General features: G+C 37.7%; 1 protein-coding gene across 3 annotated transcripts in view; it reads right to left on the bottom strand.

Moving 5' to 3' along the window:
• Positions 1 to 2,809: 2,809 nt before the first annotated feature.
• The window catches only part of CCSER2 (coiled-coil serine rich protein 2), a 70,995-nt gene continuing 46,165 nt past the window's right edge, over positions 2,810 to 27,639 (bottom strand). For 2 of the 3 annotated variants that reach the window (XM_085229031.1, XM_085229032.1), the window contains exon 10: positions 2,810 to 8,004. In XM_085229031.1, the coding sequence (XP_085085157.1) occupies positions 7,183 to 8,004 (822 nt within the window). In that variant the 3' untranslated portion in view covers positions 2,810 to 7,182. Of the gene's footprint in view, positions 8,005 to 17,645; positions 17,731 to 27,639 lie in introns of all 3 variants that reach the window. The other variant, XM_085229033.1, reaches the window with a different exon arrangement.

The raw sequence follows: 27,639 nt of genomic DNA on the forward strand, positions 1-27,639 counted from the left end.
CACAAAATGCACAAGAGTGTTATTAGCAAAGAGTCTGTGTATCATTAAGCTTCCCTGCACAGAATTACCAAATCTGCAACAGCTTATAAGCATATGGTTTGAACATCAGATTTCCCAGAAACATAAGTTCAGATCCTGGCAGGATCAACTCAGCCTGACAACCTTCTGCTATGAGTCTTGTAGCAATACCTGCTTTTCTGCTCCGTATTTTGATACAACATCTCTCAGAAAGGGCTCTCCCTTATGACTACAGTCTGCTGGGTTGCAATGCAACAACCCAAATCAGTTAACAGAACAGAATTTACAAGGGGCAGGGCTGAACTTGTAGTTACCTACGTTAGCCTGAACAACACAGAAGCTGCTTTGCAAAAGGTGAGTAGCAACCATAATATAAAAGAAAAAAAAAAAAACATAAAGTTGCAACTTTTTCTGGGTGTAAGCTTAATTTAAGTCTTTGGGACCCTCTAGGAAGCTAGGGAGGCAGGTTCCTGTTGCCCTGTGATACTGTCAGCATAATTTGCCCAGCGTGGTACTCGCACTGTCACACTGTCACAACTACTGTCTCTCATCAACATTTAAGAATTGTTGCAAATAACTGCTTTGAAACCCTACTAAGATGGACATTTTCTGGATCTGGTGGTGATAGCTCCAGTGAAGTCTATGAAATTTGCCCTCATCTTCAAAAGCCAGCAAACAGTGATCCCACCTTTTGGAATAGCTCATGCTTTCGAAGATTTGTACCAGGTAAATGCAGGAAATTAATGTAATATTCAAGAAAGCAAGGGAAGATTCATTTTCTCAGGGAATTTTTGTCATGCCATCAGCACAGAATCTTGATAAAGTCAAGAACTGCAATACCAGTATTCAATTTTTATGTAAGAAAACTAAGGTACTGAGACTAAAGGTAGCATGGAATGATTTGTCTAGTTGGCCAAAGCGAACAGCAATTAAAATGGAGCAAAGTACGGTAGGAATTGCTGAATTTCAACATTACAACACACTGAAATTTATCTGACTGTTACCCAAGTCTTCAGATGCTTATACATTTTATATGCAAACATTTAGGATATCTCTAAGTTGTTTATTACTACATGAACACTTAATCACTCTTCGTGCACAAAAGATATTTAGACTGATGATCATAAGGAAATTACAGAAATTTGCCCACGTTAATTTTCAAGGATCTCTCTAACTGTAACACCCATAATGATGTTAAGTCTCTTCAGAGTAAAATCTGAACAATTCCTTTGATTGGAATGTACTTTCCTTAGTACCTCTCCATCAGAGTGAGAGGTTCTACTGAAATCTAAACATTTCTCTGAAATTGCTACATTTCTATAAAATATTTTGGAAAATAATGTAAGCAACTGTCGGAGCATCCCGTCTCCACACTTGTTTTTAAATACCTGATTGGTTCAGGGATTTCTGAGGAAATGCCTCCAACAACTTGAAATGAGGCTGCGATGAAGGGAAGAATTTTACTTTGATAGCTTTTATGTTATCAGCTTTTGCTCTGCTTTGGAATAACCAAATACTGGAATCCTTCTAAATTAGTTTCTGCTCTGTATATGACCAATTACTCCTGTTTTTAGCCGCATACTAAAATCCCTAACTATAATCAGAATTAAGCATATTGAAGTACTCCACCTATTGTATGGGACCCAAGGACTCCACATGGCTATGGTTTCACAGAAAACAACTGCAACTAGTAACAAAATCTTCCTCTAATTTTTCAGACTGTCAAATTATCATTACATACTTGAGGGACTCATATTTTCAGAGCTGCAGTACTTACATTCAATGTCCTCTGCAAAAAGTCAGTTCTCATTTGAAAGAACAGCTGATACCTGTAACCCATGGAAAGCAGCAACCACGTGAATCTGGTTAAAATTACATGGTTCAATAATAATTTGTCTTGTGGTTCAGCAATATTCAAGTGTACTCATGAAAATGTCATTTCTGTACCAGCAAAGGTGACAAAGATGTTGATTCTGAGTTTCAAAAGGAGGGAAGTGTCATCACCTAACACTTTCTTCTCACACACAGCATTATGCCCAATGACAGTACCCCAGATCTGTTCCAGTGTGAGTAGAACACTGTTTTAAGGCCAAGCACATCACTGCTTTAAGCCCTATGCCTCTGGATGGGAAATGGCAGGGGAGAAAGAATGGGAGGGCCATGTGAACTCCAGCTTTTAAGTACGCTAACAACACAGTCACTGCATCAGCTATTTATCTTCTGGTGATCACACAGATAGGATTAGACACCACTGAAATACAGTGTTGTTCATCAAGCAATGACAAGCAGGCTAACCCAGCCTTGTTTCTACAAGGGAGGAGGATCCACATCACTAGCTTTATGGGCCTCAGATGAGGAAGCTTCGTATTTTATGTTCGAACTTGGAAGCCATATGCAACTTACTCAAAGTTATTATCGTAAGAGATCAATTTAGTTTACGCAATAAAACTACGACGTGACCATTTGCTCTCCTCAACTGTGCATTAGAATTGAAATAACATACCTTCAAAAACTAACCACATCAGTCCTTGTTCATAGCTTTTCTATGCCTTTTGTCTGTTTTTAAATGCTCTCACGCTTTAAGTCAGAGGAAAAAAGCTGCAAGTCTGTTGAAGAAAGACAAGTTCGTGAGAAAACAATTGTAAGCTTAAAGAATCTCCCACCACTGCCACCACTCCCAAACCTCCCTTTCCATCTCATAATTCTGCACACTCAACGACAGAGTTTAAAAAAAAAAATATATATATATGTATATATATATATGAAGAGAACAGTCAGGAGAAATAGCAACTGATTAGAATTATGACTTTTATTTTTATTCACTAGAGCAACATTGAGGAAGGAATTTTTACATACAGGGTTTTAAATCAACTTTACAAGCAAATCCCAATATACAATATTTACTCTGGCCTGGGTAAAAAAAAAAAAAAAAAAGAAAACCAACAAAACCAACAAAGCAGATATAGTAAGGGTACCTCTTGTTTTAGCTAGTACTGAATTTAAGATTTCATTGACACTGGAATTATACTGTTTTTTATTATGATGCTTTTATAGTTGAGTAGGCAGCTAGAAGCTTTCCCACAGCAGTGACTGAATTTCCTCAATAGCGTTGTTAAGATTACTATACTGAGGCCTACCACCAGAATCATGTATTAAATCCACTCTGCTCAGAAAAAGCCACTATAACAAGATAAGGAATAGTTACGGAAGCCCAATTCAAGAACAGAATGCCATTATGAACGGCAAGAAAATGTCCACAATAAGAGGATTATGTGCTGTGCAAAAACAAATACTTCTCCCCCCCGTAACATGCAAGCTACCCAATATGACATTTTAGAATAGGATGTGCATATGGTTGTGACATGCAAACAAAGTAAATCACGCAAATGGTAACCAGTTTTCCAGCATCATTACAACAAATGGGCATTTAGATCGAGGATGAAGTAAATTTTACTGAGCTATGGTGCAGTCTAGTTGCTACATCTAACTTCGACTCTCACAGCAGTGAGTCTAAAGAACCCACCTTTCTCAGAACTACATGAAAAATTCAGTGCAATTTTGGATTTTCAGGGCTTTTGTGATCACTTGCAGGAATTCTAACAGTCAGTATTGCACTTTTTTTTTTTTTTTTTTTTTTTTTCCCCCCAACAAAAAGATATGCTGGGATATTTTTGAAGGGCTACACTAGTCCTAAGCAAATGTTGCCTTTGGCCTTGATTGGTAAAATGAAGTGTTGGCTTCAGGGAAGCGGAAGGTAACTGGCTGCTTCAGCAGTGTTAAAACTCCACAGAAAATTTAAAGCCATTGCACAACAAAAACTCAGTACACTACATGACTATTTTCAAACATGCTAGAGTGCATATCAATTTTGTGAAAGTGATGTGAAGATATCTTGGAAACAGTAACGCTAGCAGGGAAATTAGTTTCAAACAAAAGCCATACACAGCAGGAGGCATCTAGATTACTTTAGGCACAACTCCAAGCAATAAAGCTCATTTAAAGTGCAATTCTGTTTTTTCTTTTGTGTTTATTCACTTGTTAAAACATGTAATTGCCTCTGTACACACATACTGAACAGTAGTTTAATACTTCTGTGAATACTGCACAAAAGAATAAGACATTAAAAAATGCAATAATCTAAAAACCCAAAAATTTAAAGATATAAAATAATTTATGCATTTAGAACAATCTGCACAAGTACTGATTATATATCTGCACCTTCCATAAGGTAGATAAGTTACCTGAAAATACTTACTTAATCCCATTCTACAAGCTGTACACAACACCCTCTTACCTGTCTCCCCCCCAACTCCTATCCTTCACCGAAGTGAGCCTTCAAACTTCACTTCACTGCTACTCTTCCCCCTCGCCCGTCTGCTGACAGGCTTTGCTCGTACTCTGGACTTACTATACATGCAACAGAGCCTTCCCTGGGAGAGTCAGAAGAGCTAGAATACTTTACAGGGATGCGAGGTTAGCAGCTGAATACAAACAATTCAGACTAGCATCTGTCTCATCCGTGAGCAAATCCCAGTTTTTCCAGCTCAATGTCTCTCTAATCTTCCAGAACAAAATGGAGAAGTGCTATTTATTAACATCAAAAACTATAATCAATTTATGCTCCTTTAACAGGGAAGAAAAACCACCGAATAATGTATTTTTGTTCTTCTAAAAATAAAACGAAGAGCCACCTTCTGTATTATGAAAATCCTAGTAATCTCTCTGCTTCGTTCCCAAGTTTTCAGTAAAGGTGCAGCCAGATGGATATCTGTTCTTTTAAATGTAAACATAAAAACTTTAACATCATTAAACCAGACTGGTGACAATTCCAGGATAAGAAGCAACAAAATTCATGGTGAAATATCCATCAGTTGCATTAAGTGAAAAGAATTATTATTTTTTACATAAAAACATATACAACCAAAAATAAAATCAGCCTCTCTTCAAGGAAAGTGAACATAAAAACCTTCCGCAGAAATCTATACGGACCAGAAAACAAACTGGGAACCTGATCATTCCCTTGGCAGTTTTTCAATTCTTGAGTAACAAAGTTAGCTGCCAGGAGCTCATTTGGGAAATATTCAAAAAATCATTATCAAGAGTACACGTTTACGCTGAAGGCCATCTAATTCAATGCTCTGCAAGAAAAACTCTTTTTTCTTTTTCCTGGAGAGTATTTGTAACAGCAATCTTGAGTTGCATCTATTTTCATCTTATAACTTCTAGGTTACATTCTATTCAACATAGCCCCTTCAATTACCAGGAAGTCCTGTAGGCCTCTTACTTCAGATTCTTAGAAGCAGCTCTGGAATGTAAGCTACCCCTAACTCCTTCCTCCTCCAAACCTCTCATTTTTCTACTACTTTGACAGTTAGAAGAATTTACAGCATGATGAATCCAAACCTTTGGGGGACACTCATTATGTACTGAGAAATTCAAATTGCATGCATTTTCTCCATTTACCCATCCAACCAAGGTATCCATAAGGATATCCTGAGTTAAAGGGCTGATATTACACAACATAATTGTGGAAAATATTTATGAAATGTCTATGCCCATTCACTTCATTTTCTCAAAGAAAATACTGCAATATGCCAATGTCCTAAGGCCAAAGCCTAGAACAAACTTTTACTGTATTTCATTTTTCTGTCATTATATGCTGTACACAAACAGATTTTAAGTGAATTGTAACAGCCTTCTGCTGATTATCTTAAAAGCAATTCAAGAATAGAAAAAAAAAACCCCAAAACATTAACATCTACTATTCAGTGAAGGGAAAGAGGAGAACAGCAGATGGGACATCACATTAAGTTTCCAGAACACGTGACTGGATAAGCATATATTCAACTCACAGCTCATGTGTTATGGTCCCATAGTTGCACCATGATGGGCACATTTCCACACCACTTTAAAAATAAAACAAAAAAACTTACCCTATGAAGCTGAAGAACGTTGATTTTTTTTATTTTTTTTTGTTTTATTTTCCCCAAAATGCTCCTTACCAGTTATCATGCACTTCTTGAATAATTACCAAAAAAAAAAAAAAAAAAAAAAATTACAGAAAAACTCCCAAAAGAAAATGCACATCTCTGAAAAACTCTTAGAGTACCAGCTCTGGATAAGGACAAATAAATTGGGTTAATTTATTATTATTTAAAAATAGTTGCTTTTTTAATACAAGTTTTATTACGTAAAATAGTTTCAAATCCTTACACATATGGCAAAATTTGTGCAAACGTTTCAAGTCAGGTACTTCAGAGTCTTTCAATATTAAACAGAAATCAATAAATACAAACAGTACAATAAAAGTTAAAATATATCCATTAAAATGCATGTTGTGCAACCTCAACATAGGTGTTATGGACCCCTAATTCCCCCGGGCTCCTTACTTACCAACTCATAAGAGCCTGCATTGCAAGGTTTTGCACAAATATCCTTAGCACTACGTTTTGAGAATCTACCCAGTAATGTGTCTATTACACAATAAAAACATACCACAATATCTTAACAAATGATGCTGTTTAAGAGAGAAGATTCATTTCACCATGTGAAATCTGTTGTCTGTGAAGAGTGAAAACTAGATAAATAAAGAACAGAGCAACTTCAGATTACAGCAAAAACAACACAAACCACTCAACCCATCCGATTAAATAACATTAAATATGTCAGTCTTCAGATAATGATAAATACGAGGATTTTTGCATAGGCCTCTGAAATGCAGAGTCAGAATTATGGCCAACAAAACATCTGCTAATAATTCTAACTTTCTACCACTCTAACCTAACGAGTCCTCAGAACCAAGAAGTTAAACTGAAAAGTAATTTCATTGTCTAATTACTCAAGTTAACAGAGGTAAGATATCATTTCTGCCCTCCTGGAATACATAGTGCAGCATTCTGATATTCACGGCCACCAGGCTTCAGTACTAAGATCACTGTGCAATACAATCATTAATACAGAATTACAATATAATTTAACACTCTCAAGAACTGCTGCACAGCTCGTAACGTGAGCTTCAGAACAAAAAAACAGAATATGCAAACACTAAAGGAAAACGCTCTTTTTGCTATTCACTCAGGCTGCAGATGAAACAGCCTCAATGGCCGTCAATACGGAGGAAGCAATTTAACATATGACATCACCCAATGAGACATAGGTATGTCCTCAGTGTGTCTTTGGCTTAGGGAGGCGGGAATGCCGATTAGAGGGCAAACTGTCCCCAGAATGCAAAGCGGTGTTCTGCGTTTGCACATTTTCCTTTCTCTGTACTTGTGGCTTTGGGATGTTAGTTTTCAAACTGGTGCTTTGAGGCTCTTGAGACACCGACGTGGATTTCTGACTGCTCACTTGCTTAGATTTAACAAAGGATATAGTTGGTGGGCGAAGTTTGGATGCTTTCTGACTCTGTTTACCCTTCAGGTCATCCGGACCAGACGTTGGCTGTAGTTGAGTCGAACTACTTGACGGTAGAAGCTCAGGTTCCTTGGAAGCAGCGGAATGATTTGCAGACCTTGCGAGTACGGCCATTGTAGGAGGCACTAAAGCAGTTGGGGGCTTTGCAATTCTTGAAGTCTTTGGCCGAGAAGCCTGGTATATGAGTGAGGATTGACCTTTCACAGCTACCTCAGTCCACACCTCTCTAGCATCAATTCGGGTAGAGGTCTGAAGACGAGAACAAGACAGTAACATACCTTTTTTATCACTAGCCACCTCCCCAGGATCTTCAGTATATTTATTTTTCACATTTTCCAAATACAATGTATTCTCATCTTTTATGCTTAATTGTGTGTTCACTGAAGTGGTTACATCATTCAGGCTATTTCTCAGAGATATATTTGCAGCATTTTGATTCTGATGATTGCCATTTTCATGCACACCATGTTTAGAATATTCACTGGGGGCCTCGATATGTGGCATTTTTATTAGTTTTCCCTGGACGAGGTCTGTGGAACTGGGAAGGCTGCTGGAAGGCTGTAGTACTTGAGGCTGTAAAGAGAAAAGAATGCAGTAATATGTTAGGCAAAGAAAGCACCAGATAACATTCTGAACCCCAAGTATGCTGACTGGATGCTTGGTAACAGCTGTATATCTTTTATAAAAGTAAAACATTTTACTTTGGTAAAATAGGATGGTTTATGGGACATGTACAAATGTGATTTGTAACTTAGGTGGAAAAAGTTAAACCAGTACTGAAATACACAATAATAAGGACAAAAAAAAAATAAAATAAAAAAATCAGTGTAAAGTAAGAAACAAAAAAACTTGGTTGATGGTTTTGCCTTAAGTCTGCAGGACATCCTAACAGTAACACAAGAATATTGTTCAAATTCTGATTTGAATCCTTAAACAAATGCAACAGCTATCAGACTATCCATCTTTTAGTTTGTATATGCTGTGTACTCAAGTTAGCTACCCCAAAGCTTCCATCATTGCTACATACTGTACACACAGGAATGAAGTTTATATAAAATATATTCATTTTCATGAAGGTTTCCCTGTATTGGAGAGTGGTTTACTTCTGATTTCCTTCACGTGCAGAACAGTAAGCAGAAACAATCCCAGTGAAGTCCAGGGAGTTATACTACATAGCTATAAACATGAGGAAGGTGTCCCTTTACAGTTCTCACCCAGTTTTCTGACACTGCATCTTTCTTTCATCATGAATAGAGATAAGCCCCTTTGCTGGGGGAAATCCGGGATAGGGAGAGGATGGCCCAAAGGCAGCAGAAGTTCACAAAATACCATCACTGGGGACTGAGCAAGCACAAAGGAGGGGAAGTAAATGAATTTACAGCACATTTTCTTTGCATAACTGATGCCGGAAAATTGGATACAGGTATGCTATAATTAGGTTACAGAATAGATGTAGCAAACTGCTTATCTTGAAGTGAGTTCAAATGGGCTGGTAAAGAAATGATCTTCAACAAAATAGTATAACAAAGTACATGTGAAGCTAGCGATCACCATACTGCTACACTAATAACCAAAGAGAGAAAAGTAACACAACAAAGACATTATATTTTGCCAGAAGAGACATGTTAGTACTGGACAAAAAATTACTGCCAGTAATTCTTCTGGATCACAAAGTAAAGTCCAAAAAGGACAGGTCATTTTTATGGATAACAGCAGTGCTTCAATTTAAATTAAGGTGTAAGGTGTAAAGTTTAATCTTGCTTCTAACTACCAACTGTCAAGAAAATACCTGTGGAGGGCAAATTACTGTGAGAATTCTGAGTTTCTTCATCAGGCTCTGAAATGTATGAATAAGCAGGTTTTGTCTACACCAAATAGATACGTCACAGCTCTCCTATTCCTTCACAGTTTTGTTGCATATCCTTCTTCCTCTGTCTACCTCAGACTCCCATCTGACTATACAGACAAAATGTTATGCACAGGGTAAGCTCTGGGGATCTTCAGTATCCCTCTATAGTAAATAATTTATCCATAGTAAATAACCATGCTAACGTTCACCAGTAGTGCCTGTAAATGAGAGAAGCTCGCTCATGTTGCTGGCAGGGCCTTTTCCCTTGTACATCAATTGGCTTTAGCTACAATCCTCCACCGCTGCACACCGCAGCCTCCACACACTGCATTAACCCTACCACTGCAAACCCCAAAACCAATTAGAACTTAAACTATACTTTTAATAAGCTTCAAGTTTGGATGATTCTCTCATTTTCTTTATAAAGGAACTCAACTGCAACAAGCTAGTCCTATCCATGAAATTTGCTGAAACTACTTGAATCCTGCCCAAATTATAGTTTGTACGCGCATAGTCAACACGCTTAAAGCATTTGTTTACAAGTAAAATAAGTTAGAGTAAAACAAGCAATATTTGTCTTAAGGGACTTGAGTACAACTATCACTTCAGGCACTCTCTTGAATTATTATTCTCAGCTTCAAAATGTGAAACATTATTTGTTCAGCCTTTTTGCTCTTCTCAGATTTAGCAGAGAGACTACAATGATATCTGTGCACGCTAAAATTCTATAATGTTTCTAAAACAAGAGCACATCCTAGGATTCTGATTCAGATTTTCATCTTTCATCTTGTAATATTACTGCTACAAACAGAATCCTCAGTCATCATAATGAGAAAAATTAATGGTAATGGGAGAAATACTGAGGCTCTTTTTCAAATTCCAATTTGCTAGCCACCTTTTTCCACTTAAAATATACCAGTCCTAGTTGTAAGAAAAGGCAACATCTAAGTTGGACCAGTGACATCAATACGTGAAGTGAGAAACATGTTGAACAGTCTGAATACAATCGGTTTTGGAGGGGAAGGAGGATTTAAAATTGGCATCAGATGAGTAAAAAACCTTCCTCTAGAATGAATGTACTTTTCCATAACAACCTATTTTTTCTGAGTGCTGTCAAATGCAAAACCATCCTTCTTAAGCAAGCAATCTTACAGGAAGTACTAAAAACAAGAAGTAATTCAAAATTTTATAAGTTACAGCTTTGTTTAAGAAATCCCACAGATATGAATGCTGTTTTTCAGAGTTTCTGTAGCGGGTTACAGAAATTAGTATCCTTCCAGTTTATAAGATGCTAGCCAAACTGGTTTATTATTTTGAGAGCACACCTACAAAAACAAAACTGCTAAAAACGTGCACAGAAATCAAAGCAAGGCACATATTATTACTGTACAAATACTTAAATAACTGATTTTCTCATCTAATGATGCAAAAAAAATTATGCTTATAGCAAGTAATATTATGTCGAGTTCAAATATGTACACAACACCAAAACCTTTCCTTTCTCCTAGAAAGGGCCTCTAAATGCCAGTCTTAAAAAAATGCAAATTTTTCCTGACACTACAAATCTTAACTTAGAAACTAATTATGCTAGTTATACTAATCAGAAAAATTAACTTGCTGAAAAAGAAAGTTAATAGAAACACGAACAACAGAGAAACAAGCTTTTGATAATGCTGTTATTACAAGGCTTCTGACAGTAGAATAGGTAATACTTAGACTTTTCAATTTGGACCATTTTGCATTAATGCTTTATGTAGAAAAATAGCCAAATCCATACTTCTCTTGTTACCTATCATAATCTGAAAGGGTATAAGCAAGTTAAGATCCATGAAATTCATAATTCAAACAGAAGACAGGTACGTGCCCAAAATTATAAAGAGGGCTCTAAAGATATGGTATCATCTTTTGCCAAGTTTTTTTTTAAATACTGTACTATTTCCTAACTTCGCATTTCCACTTATTCAAAGTCTGGTCAGTTACCAGAAATACAGATTATCTCAAGTTGCTACACATCTAAGTGACAGTGAAAGCAGAAAAATACTTCAAAAACATGCAAGTTCCTGTTCATGGGGTTTTAGCAAATTATGTCTAAGCTATTGGTCTAAAAGCCAGTAGAAGGACTACTGCTTGTGAAATCTGCCACAGGGAGGAAGAATAGAAAGATAACAAAGCATTTCCCCTCCTATAAATAATACTTTAGTTCATAGAATTCCTAAAAATTTGTTGTCTGTCTTGCTTCAAATGCACATTAGACAGTACTTCAAAGAGAGATGGACCATGACTTGGTGGAGACCGTCATGCTAAGATTTCTTCTTTTGTCCAAAGAAAAAAAATCCAGGGAGACAAAAACACCTACATTCCTTCCTGATGTTCCTGAAATGTGAAGTTTGATGCTCAAACTTATTTCTAGTACCATGTAACTGAGGACAATTAGTTCTCCTCAGAAAGTAGAGCAGACAAAATGCTTTGTGAACACATTGCAAGACGAAGAAACAGAATTTTCTGTAGTGGCAAGAGCTTCAAGTACTTGGACATATTGATGCACCAATCAAGACTATTCAATCGGAGTTCCTATCACATCAGCCTCAGGGATTTTTCCTTGTTTCTCTGATTATCTATTGAAAAATGCCAATATCCATGAAGAGATTTATAATTAGTATAAAGGTACTGAACCACTGAGATAGTTTTCCAATGCAAAACTAATAAAGACGTAAATAAGTACGTTATACTGATAAGCAGTTATGTCAATGTAGACATAACAGTTACAGGCACTGCACTATCTCTAAAATTCCCTTCATTTTTGCTTTGGTTACTCTGTTTCTCCAATCTGAATACCCATCTCAACTCCCCGTACAGTATCTCTGCAGAACTAAATACAGACATTTTCCCCCTGCAGTATTTTGAGAAACAAAGGAAATGAAGGAATGAGAAATAAAAACAGCATGCACATCTCCAATAGACATGCATCATGCATAGGGCAAAAGAACAACAGTAAAATGCGTGAGGAGGAGATGGGAAGAAATCTGAAGTTGTACTGTACCACGCTTTATCACAGAAGTAATGGACTAACTTCTCAACTCCTTGCCAATGGCATAATGGGAAAGCAGAGACAAGAAAGAGACAAGGACAATGATGTCAGAGGACCAAGACAAAACATTGAGCAATTGCCATGACAGAACTGCAACTTTTCATCGTTTAAATTGCAATTAGCACATCCCACATTTGTTTTTCATCCATCTTCCAGAAACAAAGACAGCAATTTAAGTGTTTAAGTAATGCAGCACAAACCATGTTTACAGCAAAATCGGCACGGAATACCTCTGCTCTTTTAACTTCAATTCTTTTAACACATTTAATCTCTTATACTTCAAATACCCTTCAGAATATTAACCAGCATTTGTGCATGATTATAAGCGCAAACATCAAAAATACCTGCATCCAAACACATATATGCTAAATACCTAACAATGAACAACAATGTCATAAGTTAAACTGCATTACATATTCCAACCTTGTTGACTGCATCCATCTTCCTGGCAACTCACTCATGAGTCTGAAGAGACTCCAAACTAATGTGTCTTCTTTTTGGAAAAGGAGTGAGGAGGAACACAAACTCCATCACATACATGCTTCATTTTCTGACATCACACCTCACTGCCGTTGCACAGGATAAGCTGTTATTTCACAGACCTTCCTTTGAAAATGCAGCCTTGCTGGAAGTCTACATGGAAAAGCTGTCATTTTCTACGAACAACATTTCACACCTTAAATCTGTAGCATTTGTCAATATTTTGATTTTTTTCCCCTTTCTTTTTTTTCCAGTTAGCTGTATTAAACCTGTGTTCCAGCATCATAACATAGCATTTGGTAGGATGGAGTAAGACATCAAACTATGAGATATAACAGACTGAATCTCTCCCCTTTCTTCAAACTATCATTCATCACTGTGTGAGGTAATAAAATAATAATATGGCATAGCACGGATTTTTCTGCATAGTGTGTGTATAAACAGAACTTTCTAAAAAAAAAATTGCTGAAAATAATATAATACATCAAGGCAGGTTTTTCGTCCACAAACTCAGATTTATGGGCAACTAAGAGAAAAGTATGGCCATACATAATTAAGCTTTGATTGCAAACGTAAGTGATTACACACAAGAAACATTTCCACTGTAGTCCAAACATCCAACTACCCAACTAGGGAGAAGGGTGTTTTCTTAAAGGACATTTCTTCATGTAACTGCACACTGTACGTATTTATTTGTGTTGTGAGAGAATAAAGGACAATAATACAGTCTTTTCAGGACATTTGTAATAATTTATCACTCTTAATGTGAGACTCATAGAATTTCCAAGTTAATTTTCTGAAGCAAATTTGTTCTGTTAATATCAAGACATCGCACACCCTACCAAGAACCTAAATTGATCAGGAAATTTATATATTTATTGTGGAAATTCTGCTAGAACTACTTTCATTACCTTTATTTGTAATTCTTATATACAAAAGCTCTGAATACTTTTCCCACAAAGTGCTTAGTAAACAAATGTAGACAACTGCAGAGCTTCAGGTGAGCAAAAGAATGGCTTTCATCTCTATTTCTATATGGAAAAAGTAGGTAGGGCTAGGTGCTGAGATACACTGGTAGTATATTCTTCTATTGTTACAACAATTTATAATTGGCTTATTGAAAACGTAGTGTTTCTAGAGATGCATTGTTAAAACTCCAGGATACAAATAGAAAAGTTTTGAATGGCATTGGAGAAGGTTTGCTATATCATCAAATTATATCCTATTATCAATAGAAAAATAAAGCAACATAATAGACAAATCAAGTTCAGCACACCTGAGATACTGGAACAACAAAACCAAACAGTTTCATTCTTAAAAAGAAATCCACACACTATTGGGAAAATGTTTATGAAATATGGAATGCTGAATTGTCTCCAAGGCTGCTGAAGCAACAAAATATTATAAAAACTATTCTCCTTTGAAGTACAAAATATGCACATGACTCCAAAGCATGGCAAAAAAAAAAAAAAAAAACACAACAAACTCTCGAATGGATGGGCCTTAGGGCAAATCAGGCTGTAAGCACACCAACCTTGAAATCAGTGCTTACAGAAGAAGCATATGCACAAAAGTATTACAATATTTGACAGCAGGGGCACATGTGATCAGTGGAGAACAGTCACAAGTGGTGTCCCACAGCCTTGGGACTCGTGCTTCTCAATATCTTCATCAATGACACAGACAATGGCATCGAGTGCACCCTCAGCAAGTTTGCAGATGACACCAAGCTGAGCGGTGCAGCCGATGCACTGGATGGAAGGAAGGGAAGCCAGCCAGAGAGAACTGGACCGGCTGGAGAAGTGGAGCCATGAAAACCTAATGAGGTTCAAGAAAGCCAAGTGCAGGATGCTGCACTTGAGTCAGGGCAATCCCAGGTATTTATACAAAGTGGGGAAGATCTCCTTGAGAGCAGCCCTCTGGAAAAGGACTTGGGGGGTCCTGGTGAATGAGAAGCTGGGCATGAGGCAGCAGTGTGCACTTGTAGCCCGGAAAGCCAACTGTGTTCTGGGCTGCATGAAAAAAGGGGTGGCCAGCACAGAGAGGGAGGTGATTGTCCCCCTCTACTTGGCTCTTGTGAGGCCCCATCTGCAGTGCTGAGTCCAGGCCTGGGGCCCCCAGCACAGGAAGGACATGGAGCTCTTGGAGCGGGTCCAGAGGAGGGCACTAAAATGATCAGAGGGCTGGAGCACCTCTTCTATGAGAAGAGGCTTGTTTAGCTTGAAGAGGAGAAGGCTCTGGGGAGACCTCATTGTGGCCTTCCAATACTTGAAGGGAGTGTATAAACAGAAGGTTAAATGGTTGTTTAGAATGGTGGATAGGGATAGGACAAGAGAGAATGGTTTTAAACTGAGACAGGAGAGGTTTAGGTTAGATATTAGGAAGAAGTTTTTCCACACAGAGGGTGGTGACGCACTGGAACAGGTTGCCCAAGGAGGCTGTGGATGCCCCATCCCTGGAAGCATTCAAGGCCTGGCTGGATGTGGCTCTGGGCAGCCTGGTCTGGTGGCTGGCAACCCTGCACAAACTAGATGATCATTGTGGTCCTTTTCAACGCAGGCCATTCTATGATTCTATAATTAGCAGTCCAGCAGCCATAGAATTATAGTAAACAACTACATATGACCGGTTTACAGATTTACATTCTTGATCTACACTGTTTCTAAGTAGCTATCATCTATTAGTAACAGCAAATACTTGCATCATTCACAAGAGCAGATGCTGTCTTAGGTTTGGGATCCGTAATCTCACAATGGCTGAGGTTGGCAGGACCCTCTGGGTACTGGCCCAACTCTTGCTCCAGCAGGGATCTCCAGAGCAAAGTGCCCAAGGACACATCCAGGAGGCTTCCAAAGATCACCAAGGAGGAGCCTGTGCCAGTGCTCCAATACCTGTACAATAAGGAAGTGCTTCCTGATCTTTGGACAGAACCTCCCACATTCCAGTGTTCAAGTTTGTGCATAATCTATGCAAGTGCCTAATTCCAATTATCTCTGGATGGAAAACACTGCCAAAACACTCCTTTGTGTTCCCATCCAACTCAATATTACTGCAAAAGAACTGCTTTCCCCCTCCCCTCCCCCCTCAGTGGCAATACCCACCTTACCTTTTGCCTCAATTCCCTCCCTTTGGCATTCCTTACTAAAGACAGAAGACCTAAAATCTGCCTGAACCAAAAGAAAACCTAGTATGGAGGATCCATCACTAGCAAAGATGCTAGTGATAACTCCAGTAACTATTCATTTATAGAATCCAATGCATAAGATGTGTACTTAAAATCCAATCAGCTTCAGTAATGGAAGTTCACTGCGAAATCCTTGAATAAGAGGCTGCTGCAGTGGGTGGAAAAAAAGTGGGAGCTCAGAACCACTAAGAAAGTAGAAAAATGACATGACACAGAGGTGCAAATCTGGGAGTTCAGGTACTGCTGTCAGTTCTGGCTCTATGACTGCTGAATTCCAGAGCTGTAGTATTTATATGCTCCTCAGATTTAAGACCAATCTTTTCAAACTCCAATTCCCTGCTGCTAGGCCAGCACACCAGCCACGCTGTGCTACTGTTGCCCTCTAGCCAGAAACAGACACATGATGATCAGCGCTGGGAGCTCTACATTCACTACATTTACACACAGGCAAACACACAAACAAAGCATATCCTTCTACTGCAAAGAGAACAGCCTATGGAACCGGGAGTGCATTCCTGGTGAGTTGATTAAATGAATATTGTCACAAACGTCAAGAGAGTATTTGAAATACAATTTGAGATATCTTACAAGATTTTCTTTTCCTGCAGTTGAAATAACTGTCAGGATTATTTCAAACTGAAATAAATGTAAGCTTAGTTTTTTCCAAGGTGCAGCTTACTCTTCAGATCTCCACCAGCCCTGGAAATCTTACTCTTTCCACAATTATACTGCATTTCCCATCCAAATACACTCTTGGACATTGCTAAACAAACACTGTAATTTTCAAATTACAGTAAATTTAAAAAATATAACTTTGCTTTATTAACTAGTTATATTTCTTTGAACAATTATCTGTATACAATGCAATCCAAAGCACAAAATAAGACTTACCATTTCTCTACATCTATGTAAGTACACATTTTTAAAATCAGCAATTGTCTTTGTTTTGCAGATCCAAGCCAAGAGAACAAAAGCATCTTATATCAGCCCACACTTTAGCTAGCACAAAAGCAACGTTAGCAAATCATGCAAGTCTTGCAACAGCCACTTCGATGTATTAGAAGTTTTTAGTTGTGTTTTTTTTTTTTTTTTTTTTTTAAACAATAAATACCAGGAGAAAAATAAACTAATTTGAGGAAAGCCATTCCGAAAAGTTAAGAAAAATTCTTGTGAGAGGCAACGACAACTACATTGTCACCAATATCTTTTTACGTACATCCACAACATATTCATGTGAATACATCCACATACGCATACATGCAGACTTATGAGCAAACAGAACAAATGCAAATGGGATAGTGTATTACGGCCATGAAAAACAAAGGGAAAATGCAGCAAGCAAGATTTATGTTAAGACAAGACTGGAAACATGGGACTACTCCGGTTTTGCCTGAAGATCTGCTGAAGTGGATCAGCATTCAGTAACCGTTACAAAGCTCTAAGTTGTAGCTGCTTTTACGCTGGCTGAAGGAAGCATTTTGGTTAGCCACAGACTGTTGTGTATGCCTGTAAATCTGCCTGAGAAAGGAGGATACTACAAGATGAACAGTGCGTGCAAAGGGAAGCTTCTACTGGAACACGGTGAGGGAGATGAGTGAGAAGTACAGACTCACTCTGTCTGCGGTGCGGTGGAACAGTCCGAGGGATGCCCTGGAATGAGCCCTGCCAGGGAGAGAAGGAGGGAGCAGAATACCCACCCTGTGCAGAAAGAGAGAGGGGGAGAAGTATAATAAAAAAAGAGAACAGGGAAAAACAAGACACCAAAAAGCCACACCATTCTTTTCTGTTTTCCCCCAGAAAGGCATCAATATATTTACGAGTTTTTCTACTTTGCTGAGGTTAATGTGAGATTCTACTGAAGTCCACAGGAAGTGATGGCATTGTGATATCCTAACTAGCCAGAAATCTTATAATACACCTCCATTTTTTTTCATTATATACGCACACAAATCTGTTAAAGTTGGTTGTTGTTTTTTTTTTTTTTCCCCAGGAAGAAATACAGTAGTTGAACTTTTCACGTTGAAAATGTATGCTAAAATTTGTATTTTTATAGGCTTTTTAAATGCCTTACCAATTAATACACTGGTTAACAACACTGATCCTCTGGAAAATCAAACAGCTTTAATTTATAGTAAAAAGACTTTATCTGAAAAAAATTCCCAATAAATCTCAGTCCTTTTGAGTCCATCTTATGATAGCATTACTGATTGTGAAAGAGAAAGCATGACACTGACCTGCTTGCCTTGCACTTTGCTTTAGGAGCTTGAGCCCCTACTACAGGATCAGAAAACTGTGACTGTGTATGTTGATTACTTGCAGGTTTGCCTACCAGATGTTTCAGATAATCACAGAATTGACAAGAGGAAAAAGTAACTTTACATGTATATTTTTCTCTCTACCCATGCCTTTAAAAGATGCCTACCCAAGTTGGAACTGCCCTCTCAAATTGGACACTCTTGATGTTCCACTTCAGCAAGTCAGCTTTAAGTCTTTATAGCCCTTCTACTGTTTACCAGTGGAAAATCTGTTACCAAGGGTTCTGGAACACTGCTTCCAAGAGTAAGTTCTTTCATTGCCTCCAGCTACCAGTAACCAGCAGATAGCAACAGCAACCATTTGCAGGTATTTCTTCAGATAGTGACAATTTCATATCTAAACAAACATGTCTATCAAAAGAACCAGGAAAATGGTTTGCCCCTCCCCTCTAGTTTGTCTGCTGGCCTGTTGCACATCACACTGCCAAGGTTGAAAAATAGTATTTTATTTCCATGATTCTTTTCAAAGTTTATTAAGTACTATATGATTTCTACAAATAAACAGTCTGATTTTATTTTTTTTTTAATGCTATGCAAATTTAAACATTTCCCCAACCCACCACTTTTCTACATCTAATTAGATTTCATACATCGTTATTCCAAGTTTCATTACTGTTAAGATGTAACTTCACATATCCATCTAAATCAAGTCATGGAACTTGCCCAGCAGAATACTCTTAAACTAGAACAGAAAACAAAGAAAAAAAATAGAGAAGACCCCTTCATTCTTCTTCAGAAGAGGAGTTAGAACAATTACTTAAGAGAAATCACCAGGCAAAAGTTCATTGTCATCTGATAAACTCTAGATGGAGATACTGATTACTTCACATGTTCTCACAGTCTGCTCTTAGTAGCCATTAGGGTTCACACAATTTTTAGACTACTGCATGAGAGAACATTACTAGCTTTAGTCTAGCAGTATGACAAAACAATATAATATATTGCATCGAGACTAATATTAAAAAACAAATATTCCTAGGCACAAGACAAGTTGATCCCTGACTGATGAGACATGAACAAAAGCTCTGAATACCCGCAGCACCATACAAAACAGCACTACATTTCTCAGGCCATTTGTATACGGTTTGCTCACATTTCATCCTACATTATGTCAGCATGCAGGAACAATAGAAAATGACTTTCATTCTCTAAATATAGTCCAGGCTCCAGACAGTAAAAAGGCCAGTTTCACCAGTTTCATCTTGTAGAGAACTGTTCAGCTTGGTAACGTGTTTTTTTGTCGTTGTTGGTTTGGTTGTTTGGTTGTTTTGGGTTTTTATTGTTGGTTGGTTTTTGTTTTGTTGGTTTTTTTTTTTCTCCCTTCTTTGATATTTTAATGCATTAAATTAGGAAGAGTGACTAAAGTTTTATATCCTCTTCCTTCTTCTCTCTAAAATGAGAGATTAAGAACAAGCCAGCTGAACTACTTAATAGCTATGATACTATTGTAAAAGTGAAGAAATATTTAGATGTCTTGATACATTCCAGTACCTTTTAGGCATCCATATTAACACTTCAAAGAACAGCCCTAAATACAGTCTGCTCAGTAACTCATTATTGGTTGACTGAAGAAGTAAATGGAGAAAGGGCAATTAACTCGTTTCAGTGTCCTGCCTGCTAGACTGAACTGCTCTCCAGGCACGGCTCAGTTCCCCTCTCAAAAATGCCAAGGAACATCTTATAAGTTGAGAAGCAGACCTAGTTATTACTCTGGCAGCAGACTTCAAAGTTTACATTGCTCCATATGGACAAGTCTCAAACAAAAGCTGAATTTCTCCTTTGTAAAAATCAAAAGCATTGCCTAATTGCACATCAAAAGAAAGTAATTAAAAATCAACATCAATGGAATCAAATAAGGAACAGGAAATACAGTGCTGGAGATTTATTAATGTATTATAACTTGGGTTGATTTTACAAGTGGTAAATATTATACTGATCCTCTACATAAATTACATTAAGAGATAGTTATCTGACAGTAAGTCTGACTTATGAAAAGATGGCTTTTCTTTTAATAGCGTACAAAACTCCAGCAAAGAAATTTACAAAGCTTTTCCTTTAAAAAAGAAAAAGCCTCATAATCGTCTCCCTCTATTAGCCAAATACACATTTGGATGCCTAAGAAAAATAAGCATACACACACTAATAAGTTTATCTCCTCAGATTATAGAACATATTTCAAGTACACAGAAAGCTGCAGTTTCTTAATAAGTGGAGGGAAGATAGCTTAGTTATCAGAAAGTCTCTAAAACCCATAACAAGCAATAGTAGAATTAAAAGATGAGAACGTTACTTACCTAAGTTTTTATTTAAAAAAAATAAACTTAAAGATGTTTGGATTTTTCAAGGTTCTGCAGCTGTGATACAAGTCTTCCCACCTGTACCTCAATGCTAGGCAGGAGCCTCAACAGATCCTCCCCCCTCAGCTATTATGTGCATCGAGGCACTGAACTTGAATCCCATTCCTCTCATTTCCCAGATATTGAAACAGTGAAACAGCAAAACAAAAACAAAAAAACAAACCACCACAAACAACAACAAAAAAAAACAATAGCAAAAGCATCCTATAAGAGAAGCGACTCAGAACATTAACTATCCACAAAAAAAAGAAACTGCACAAAAGGGTGAAAGTATAAGACTGACTCAAACCAGAACAAAATGAATAGCTTCCATAGATCCTGACAAATTGTACCATTGTTGCTAAAAGCTTTATGAAGTTTTAAACCAAACTGCACTGGGAACCTGTTTGTTGTTGTTCTTAATTTTTAGTAAAAAATAAGAAAAAGAAAAAAAAACCCTTATAAAAATACAAAAATATCACCACCAGACTTTTCCAGTGCTATGAAGAGACTTGAACCTTGGAATAACCCATCAGGTGAATAAAAGGAAATGCAGCATAACCAGGAAATCAAGTCTAGGCAGCACAGATTCATGAAAGCAGGTCCTGCTTGACCAGCCTCATCTCCTACGACCAGGTAGCCTGCCTGGTGGATGAGAGAAAGGCTGTTCATGTAGTGTAACTAGATTTCAGCGAAGCCTCTGGCACTGTCTCCCACAGTATTCTCCTAGGGAACCTGACAGCCCATAGCTTAGGCAGATACACTCCTTGCTGGGTAGAGAGCTGGTTGGAGAGCCAGGCCCAAAGAGTGATGGCGGATGGAGTTAAATGCAGCTAGTGACTGGTTGTGAGTGGTGTCCCCCAGGGGTCAGTATTGGGGTCTGTCCAATATCTTTATTGATGACCTGGATGAGGGCATTGAGTGCACCCTTAGGAAGTTTGCAGATGACACCAAGTTGGGAGGAAATATTGATCTGCCTGGGGGTAGGAAGGCCCTACAGAGTGATCTGAATAAGCTGGATAGCTGGGCAGAGGCCAACTGTACGAGCTTTAACAGAATCAAGTGCTGGGTCCCACGCTTTGCTCACAATAACCTCACACATTGCTACGTGGCGTGAGGCAGAGTGGCTGACAAGTTGCAGAGAGGGCAAGGATCTGGGGGTGTTAGCTGACAGCCAACTGAACATGAGCCAGCAGTGTGCCCAGGGGGCCACAAAGGTCAACAACATCATGGTTTCTATCAGAAATAGTGCAGCCAGCACAAGCAGGGATTGTTCCCCTGTACTGAGCTTTGGTTCATGTTCAGTTTTGGGCCCCTCACTACAAGACAGACATTGAGACCCTGGAGTGTTCCAGAGAAGGGTTTGGAGCACAGGCCTTATGAAGAGCGATTGAGGAAACTGGGATTGTTTTAGTCTGGAGAAGAGGAGGCTCAGGGGAGATCTCACCACTCTAGACAAGTACAAAAGGGCGTCAGCCTCCTTTACCAGGTAACTAGAAATAGGATGAGAGGTAATGGCCTTAAGTTGCAACAGGGGGAAGTTCAAGATGGATATTAAGGACATTTTATGCTCAGAAAAAAATGGTGATGAATTGGCACAGGTTGCCCAGGGAGGTGGAGTCAGATATGACACTGAAAGATACGGCTAGTGGACATGGGTTAACGGTTGGACAAGATGACCTTAACAATCTTTTCCAGGTTTCATGATTCTATAACATGCTTCTGCCATAGCAGGAGAAGAGAAAAAATTTCTAAGCTACTGCTATGTTAGTAGTCTTAGGCTATCAGCCAAATAGTGCAACTCTTTTTCCAAGTGTACACCAATATTCAAAGCTACAACTACTAAAGAAAAATTTTTCCTGCTGCACAAAAAAAAAAAATGCAGGAAAGATCCATACGTCTGGAGGTTTTGAGCATTAATAAGATGATCTTTGCCGCCTCGCCTATCTTTACCAGTTGCCTCAGTTGTTAAGAGAACACATCAAAAAGAAACATACAACATACTTTAAGCATCAGTGTAAACCAAATGCTTTTGCATCAGTTGCCTTTTGCTAGCTCAGCAGCAGGAAGATGTAAATAATTAACCCTGGCATGCAATGGTAATTTTGAAAGTATAAAGTAAGTTCCACATGGTAGTTTTTCACAGTCCACTTCTGGGCAAGTGCTGAGTGTAACAGTGTTACTTTAACAAACCAAGAAGCAGATGTACAACACAACTATCTAGTCCAGTTACTTTGTGCTACCAACAAAGTGTACCTATTAGTGATACTATAAGGGCTGCTCTGAAAGTATCATCTCCTATTTCATTATGGTGACCATGATGTCACCAGCAGATGTTGGTGGCATGGCAGTAGAGGTTGAACTTTCCTGATAATATTCTGTTACATGTTGTTGTTTTGCAATGATGGCAGCAGAAGGGCAGTCTGACATAGAAGTGCAAATGAAGCAAAGGTATGGAACTCAGTTCCTTCATGTGGAACAAGTGGCACACATTCACTGATGCTTACTTAATATTGAGTGGATGTGAGCACAATGAGGATGGTACATTTCAGCAGGAACAGAAAGAACAGCATATGCAAGCTGGTCAGAACCTACTGAACAAATATGAGGCTAAAGATGAGTTTCCTGGATCACGATTACTGGTGACAAGATGCAGTGCCACCATTAGAAGCTGGAGTCAAAACAGCAGTTCATGGAGTGATGACATGTAAAGTCCCCATCAAAGAAAATATTCCAGGCTCAGCCCTCAGCAAGTAAAGGGATGTGCACTATATTTTGCAAAAGGGAAGGGGCAATCCTTTCGGATTTTCCTGAAACAGAGACAAACCATCAATTCTGACTACTACACTGTGACACTAAGCTGAATGCTCAAATTTCCAGAGTCAGGCCAGAGAAGGTGACAACCTTTCTCTTGCAACATGATAAAGTCAGGTCCCATACCAGTTTGAAGACCATGGAGAACATTGCAATCCTTGGCTGCGTTGTCCCATCATACTCAACATATAGTCTGGATCTGGGGCCTCCTGACTTTTATCTAATCAGACCAATGAATGATGGACTGCATAGCCAACATTTTCTTAGCTACAAAGCTATAATAGCAGCTGTGAGACAGTGCACCACTTCTGCTGATGCAGATATGAGCATGGCACGCAGGCTTTTGTTTGTTTTGAAAAAAGTGTACAGCTAATGGCAGTAACTATGTTGAAAAGGAAAAAAAAAAAAAAAAAAAGGTGTTTTGTAACCGAGAACTTGCTCTATCAAAAAGTGTTACTGTGCTCTTTGTAGCTGTTGTAGTTTCCATGAAAATAAAAAGGAAGCATTACTTTCAGAGCAACCTTTGTGTAACAGAAGAGCAAGTGAACAGTAGAGAAGTGCTTGACAGTGACAGAAACGTATGCTAAATATGAAGATAAACACACACTGACTAGGCTTCAGCATCTGGGGGTTTGAATTAATAGTTGCAGAGTCAAAGCATACAAAAAAAAAATCTAAGGCCAAGGTGGAAGATGAAACTCAAAGATCACAACAGAACACAGTGGCAGCCAAATGATTATGAAGGTTTACCAGAAGTGTGAGAGAGGCTTTGGAAAAGTAAGCTGGAACAATACTCTAATGAAAGGCAAAGTGCAGAAGAAATATAGCAAAGGACAAGAATACACGTGCTCCCACACACACTCGTTTTAAAAGAGATGTGAGTGAACCTATATAAAAATTTAGAAACCAAAACATGATCTTATCACTACTTCTCTGAGACAAAGGAAGAAATCAATTCTTACCGCACAATATTTACTATTCCAGGGCATGGGAAAATGTTCAAGTTAAGAAGATGCTAAGGAACTGATCTCAGGGGTGAGAATCCTTCACAGGCATCTTCATCTAAATTCAAGGTTTTATCATTATTTGCTCAGATTTTCAGCATCTGCAAACAAACTTCCCAGTCCAAGAAGCCAAATAATTTGTCAATATAAACTGAAAGCTTGACACGTAAACTTGATTTTGGAAAAGTATTTATTATTACTGAAACAGTGCTGCAAACCTGCCAGATGGTTGCAGCAACGGATGCCACATTGTAAGCTTTCTCCACCAACATTAAATTCTTCAGGCAAATTTATATTCAGTATGTTCTTCAAGGCTTTATTTACTTCTATTTTTCATCACAACTAAAGAATAGGCACATACTGACTGGAAGTGAATTAATTAAATGAGATCCGTACAAAGTCCTTCCAGAAATGTCACCATTTAGCTCTGTCAGTCAATAATTGCAGAAGGCTTTACTCTTGAGGATAGCTAACCAAAAATAACGGTTCCCCTTAAGTTATCACTGACTGTACAGACAATAAAACTACAGAATGTAGTTTTGAGCAGGACACTACACGGAAAACATGTATGTAACAGAGGGTGGCTGGGCAATAGATAGCTAACTATCAAATCTCAATTGCTCAGCTTCCAAAATGAGTTTGAAGAATGAACCTAAATTTACATGCTTACATTTGCATTTTTTTAATCTTTGAATAGGTAAAAAAAATCCCTAAAGCTACTTTCAGAAAACTGTGGTTGCAGATAAATTCATTACTACATCAGGATGGGCCATTTTCAAGAAACGTAGAAAGACACAAATCAATAGGATCTGTGAAAGAATATAATTAGTGATACTTACAAGTCTATTAATTAGGGAAACCATAATTCTAGCAAGATTATTAGCTATTTTAAACAGACTAAACTTGCAATAACTTGCATACAGTTTTTATATTTCTGAGATCTCTTAATAGCTGATTTCCATTCTCAGTATTACCTAGTTCATTCTGGTGTCCATTCTTTATGAAATACTACATTAAGTACAAATATGAAGCACTTTCTGGAACAGCAAATTATGGTATGTACAAGGACTTATGCTTCATGAATTAACTTACAGTATCAGTTCTGCTAGAATTTCTGAAGTGTTAGAATAAATTTATGCCAACGTAACTGAAGCAACTTCTGATATTTGACATCATTTACAGTAACTGGCAGGTCAGAGCTTAGAAAGAAACAAAACAGTTGGATATTCATCAACTTTGATAATTATTAATACACTTAAAGATACAAAAAGCTTATGCCTCTGACTTCTACATCTATTGCAAAAAATTCAATTTTAATTTCATTTTTAAAACCATAGCCTATACAAAACCTTCATAGTTTCCATAAACGTTAAGTACACTTGTGATTTAAATCATGTTTAGATGCCATGAACCTGTTTTGCTGTGTTTGTTGTTGTTTTTTTGTTTTTGTTTTTTTTTTTAACCAGCCTGCACCCTCAGTTCAAGCCTATTATTTTAAAATGAACAAAATGGTAATAGAGCAAAAAAAAAATTAAGACTCTTTCTTCTAGTGAGAATACATTTTTGTCACCTGTCTCCTGCTATTTGCTTTTACTGTATTCATCCCTTCTTTTTTACTGCAAGTGACACTGTCATTGAGTTCCAGATCAACAATGACTTCGTGCCAAGGCTTGCTATATTTATACTGTATATTTAGCCAGAAGATAAAGAAAACATTGTGCCCCAAACTTTGAGCTATGATTTACAAGTAACAGTTCCTGAAAAGCAGTTTATATTGCTTAAGTTTGTGCATACATGTGTACATACATACACACACCCCCAACCATGAACACGGCATGGGTTATATTGCTTTTCTTTTAATTTATAAAAGATATTCTCCCTCATAACCTGACACATACTTCTATCTGACCAAAGAGATAATTGAGCCTAATGAATACTCTTAGCTGAAATACTACCCTACCTCTTCCATTCTCCATCTCCTGATATCTTTGTCTCAACAATTAATACAACAGATTGCTCAAATTAAAGCTTCTGCAGTTAGCAATTAACTTCTAATAGTTACTAATCAAATTCTGAATTTATACTGAAAATGAGATATGGAAAAAAAGACCAAGGAAACAAGAACAGCCACTAACTCAGCAACAGTATCAGTATGGAAAAACATCACATGCATGTCACATACATGAAACTAAATCTTGGGAAAAAAAGAACACAATTTCAAGAGCTCCAAAGGTACAGGAGAACAGAAACGAATGGGATGAGCATCAAGGACATTCCAAGTGCTCAGTGGAAAAACAGAGGTGCCACAGGAAAAAAAGAGCCACTTAAGGTTACGTTCCCTTTACTCTGGGTTCTAATCACACAACAGAAGGTTGGAAAGCATGGTGGAAAAAAGATTCATTAGGAAGTGGTGAGCATGCCATATGGTGGCATTTCTATCCTAGCACTACATATTTAGAAAAGTAGTTTTAGAGGGGTGGCAAGGTTGATTCATCTTAACTACAATTTGGTATCAAAAAACTTGGGGCAGGATAAGAGGAAACTAAAGTGTCTAACCTATTTTTAATCTTCTAAAGATGATTTTCAGAATTCTCTAGCTAAAGTAGTACCTGAAAGATCATAATCTGAAGAATACTTGCTGGCAATTGATAAAAGCCCTGTTCATCATTCAGAAAATACTTCATGTTATTATAACAAAAATGTTGTTTCCCCCCACTAACATTCCATCTTAAGTATTCTCTTACAGTTCTACTGAGAAAGCAATAATTTTGTACGTGGCAGCAGCATTTCCATGCAACAACATAGGAGAACAAAGACATCCTCTGTCAAACTGACATTCACCCAATTTTTTTTTTTTTTTTTTTAATTCGACCATTTCCCCAAATATGTGATTGTGAAGAAATCAAGTAACTTTCACTGTTTACATTTAGAGACTTAAGGTTAGAATATGCTGTTACTTTTCCTCAGATGCACACAGAAATAATTAAACTACAACAAACAAAACCAACTTCAAAACCAAAATAAGAAAATGTCTTAATGTATGGTTAGATATACAGCTTGGGTTGAATATGAAATAAATGTTCAAAAGATGATTAAGGAGAGAATTCTGAAGCTGAAGTTTAATTACATATATTAAAA

The sequence above is a fragment of the Meleagris gallopavo genome, chromosome 8 (assembly GCF_905368555.1).
Source record: "Meleagris gallopavo chromosome 8, MGAL_WU_HG_1.1, whole genome shotgun sequence".
NCBI lineage: Eukaryota > Metazoa > Chordata > Aves > Galliformes > Phasianidae > Meleagris > Meleagris gallopavo.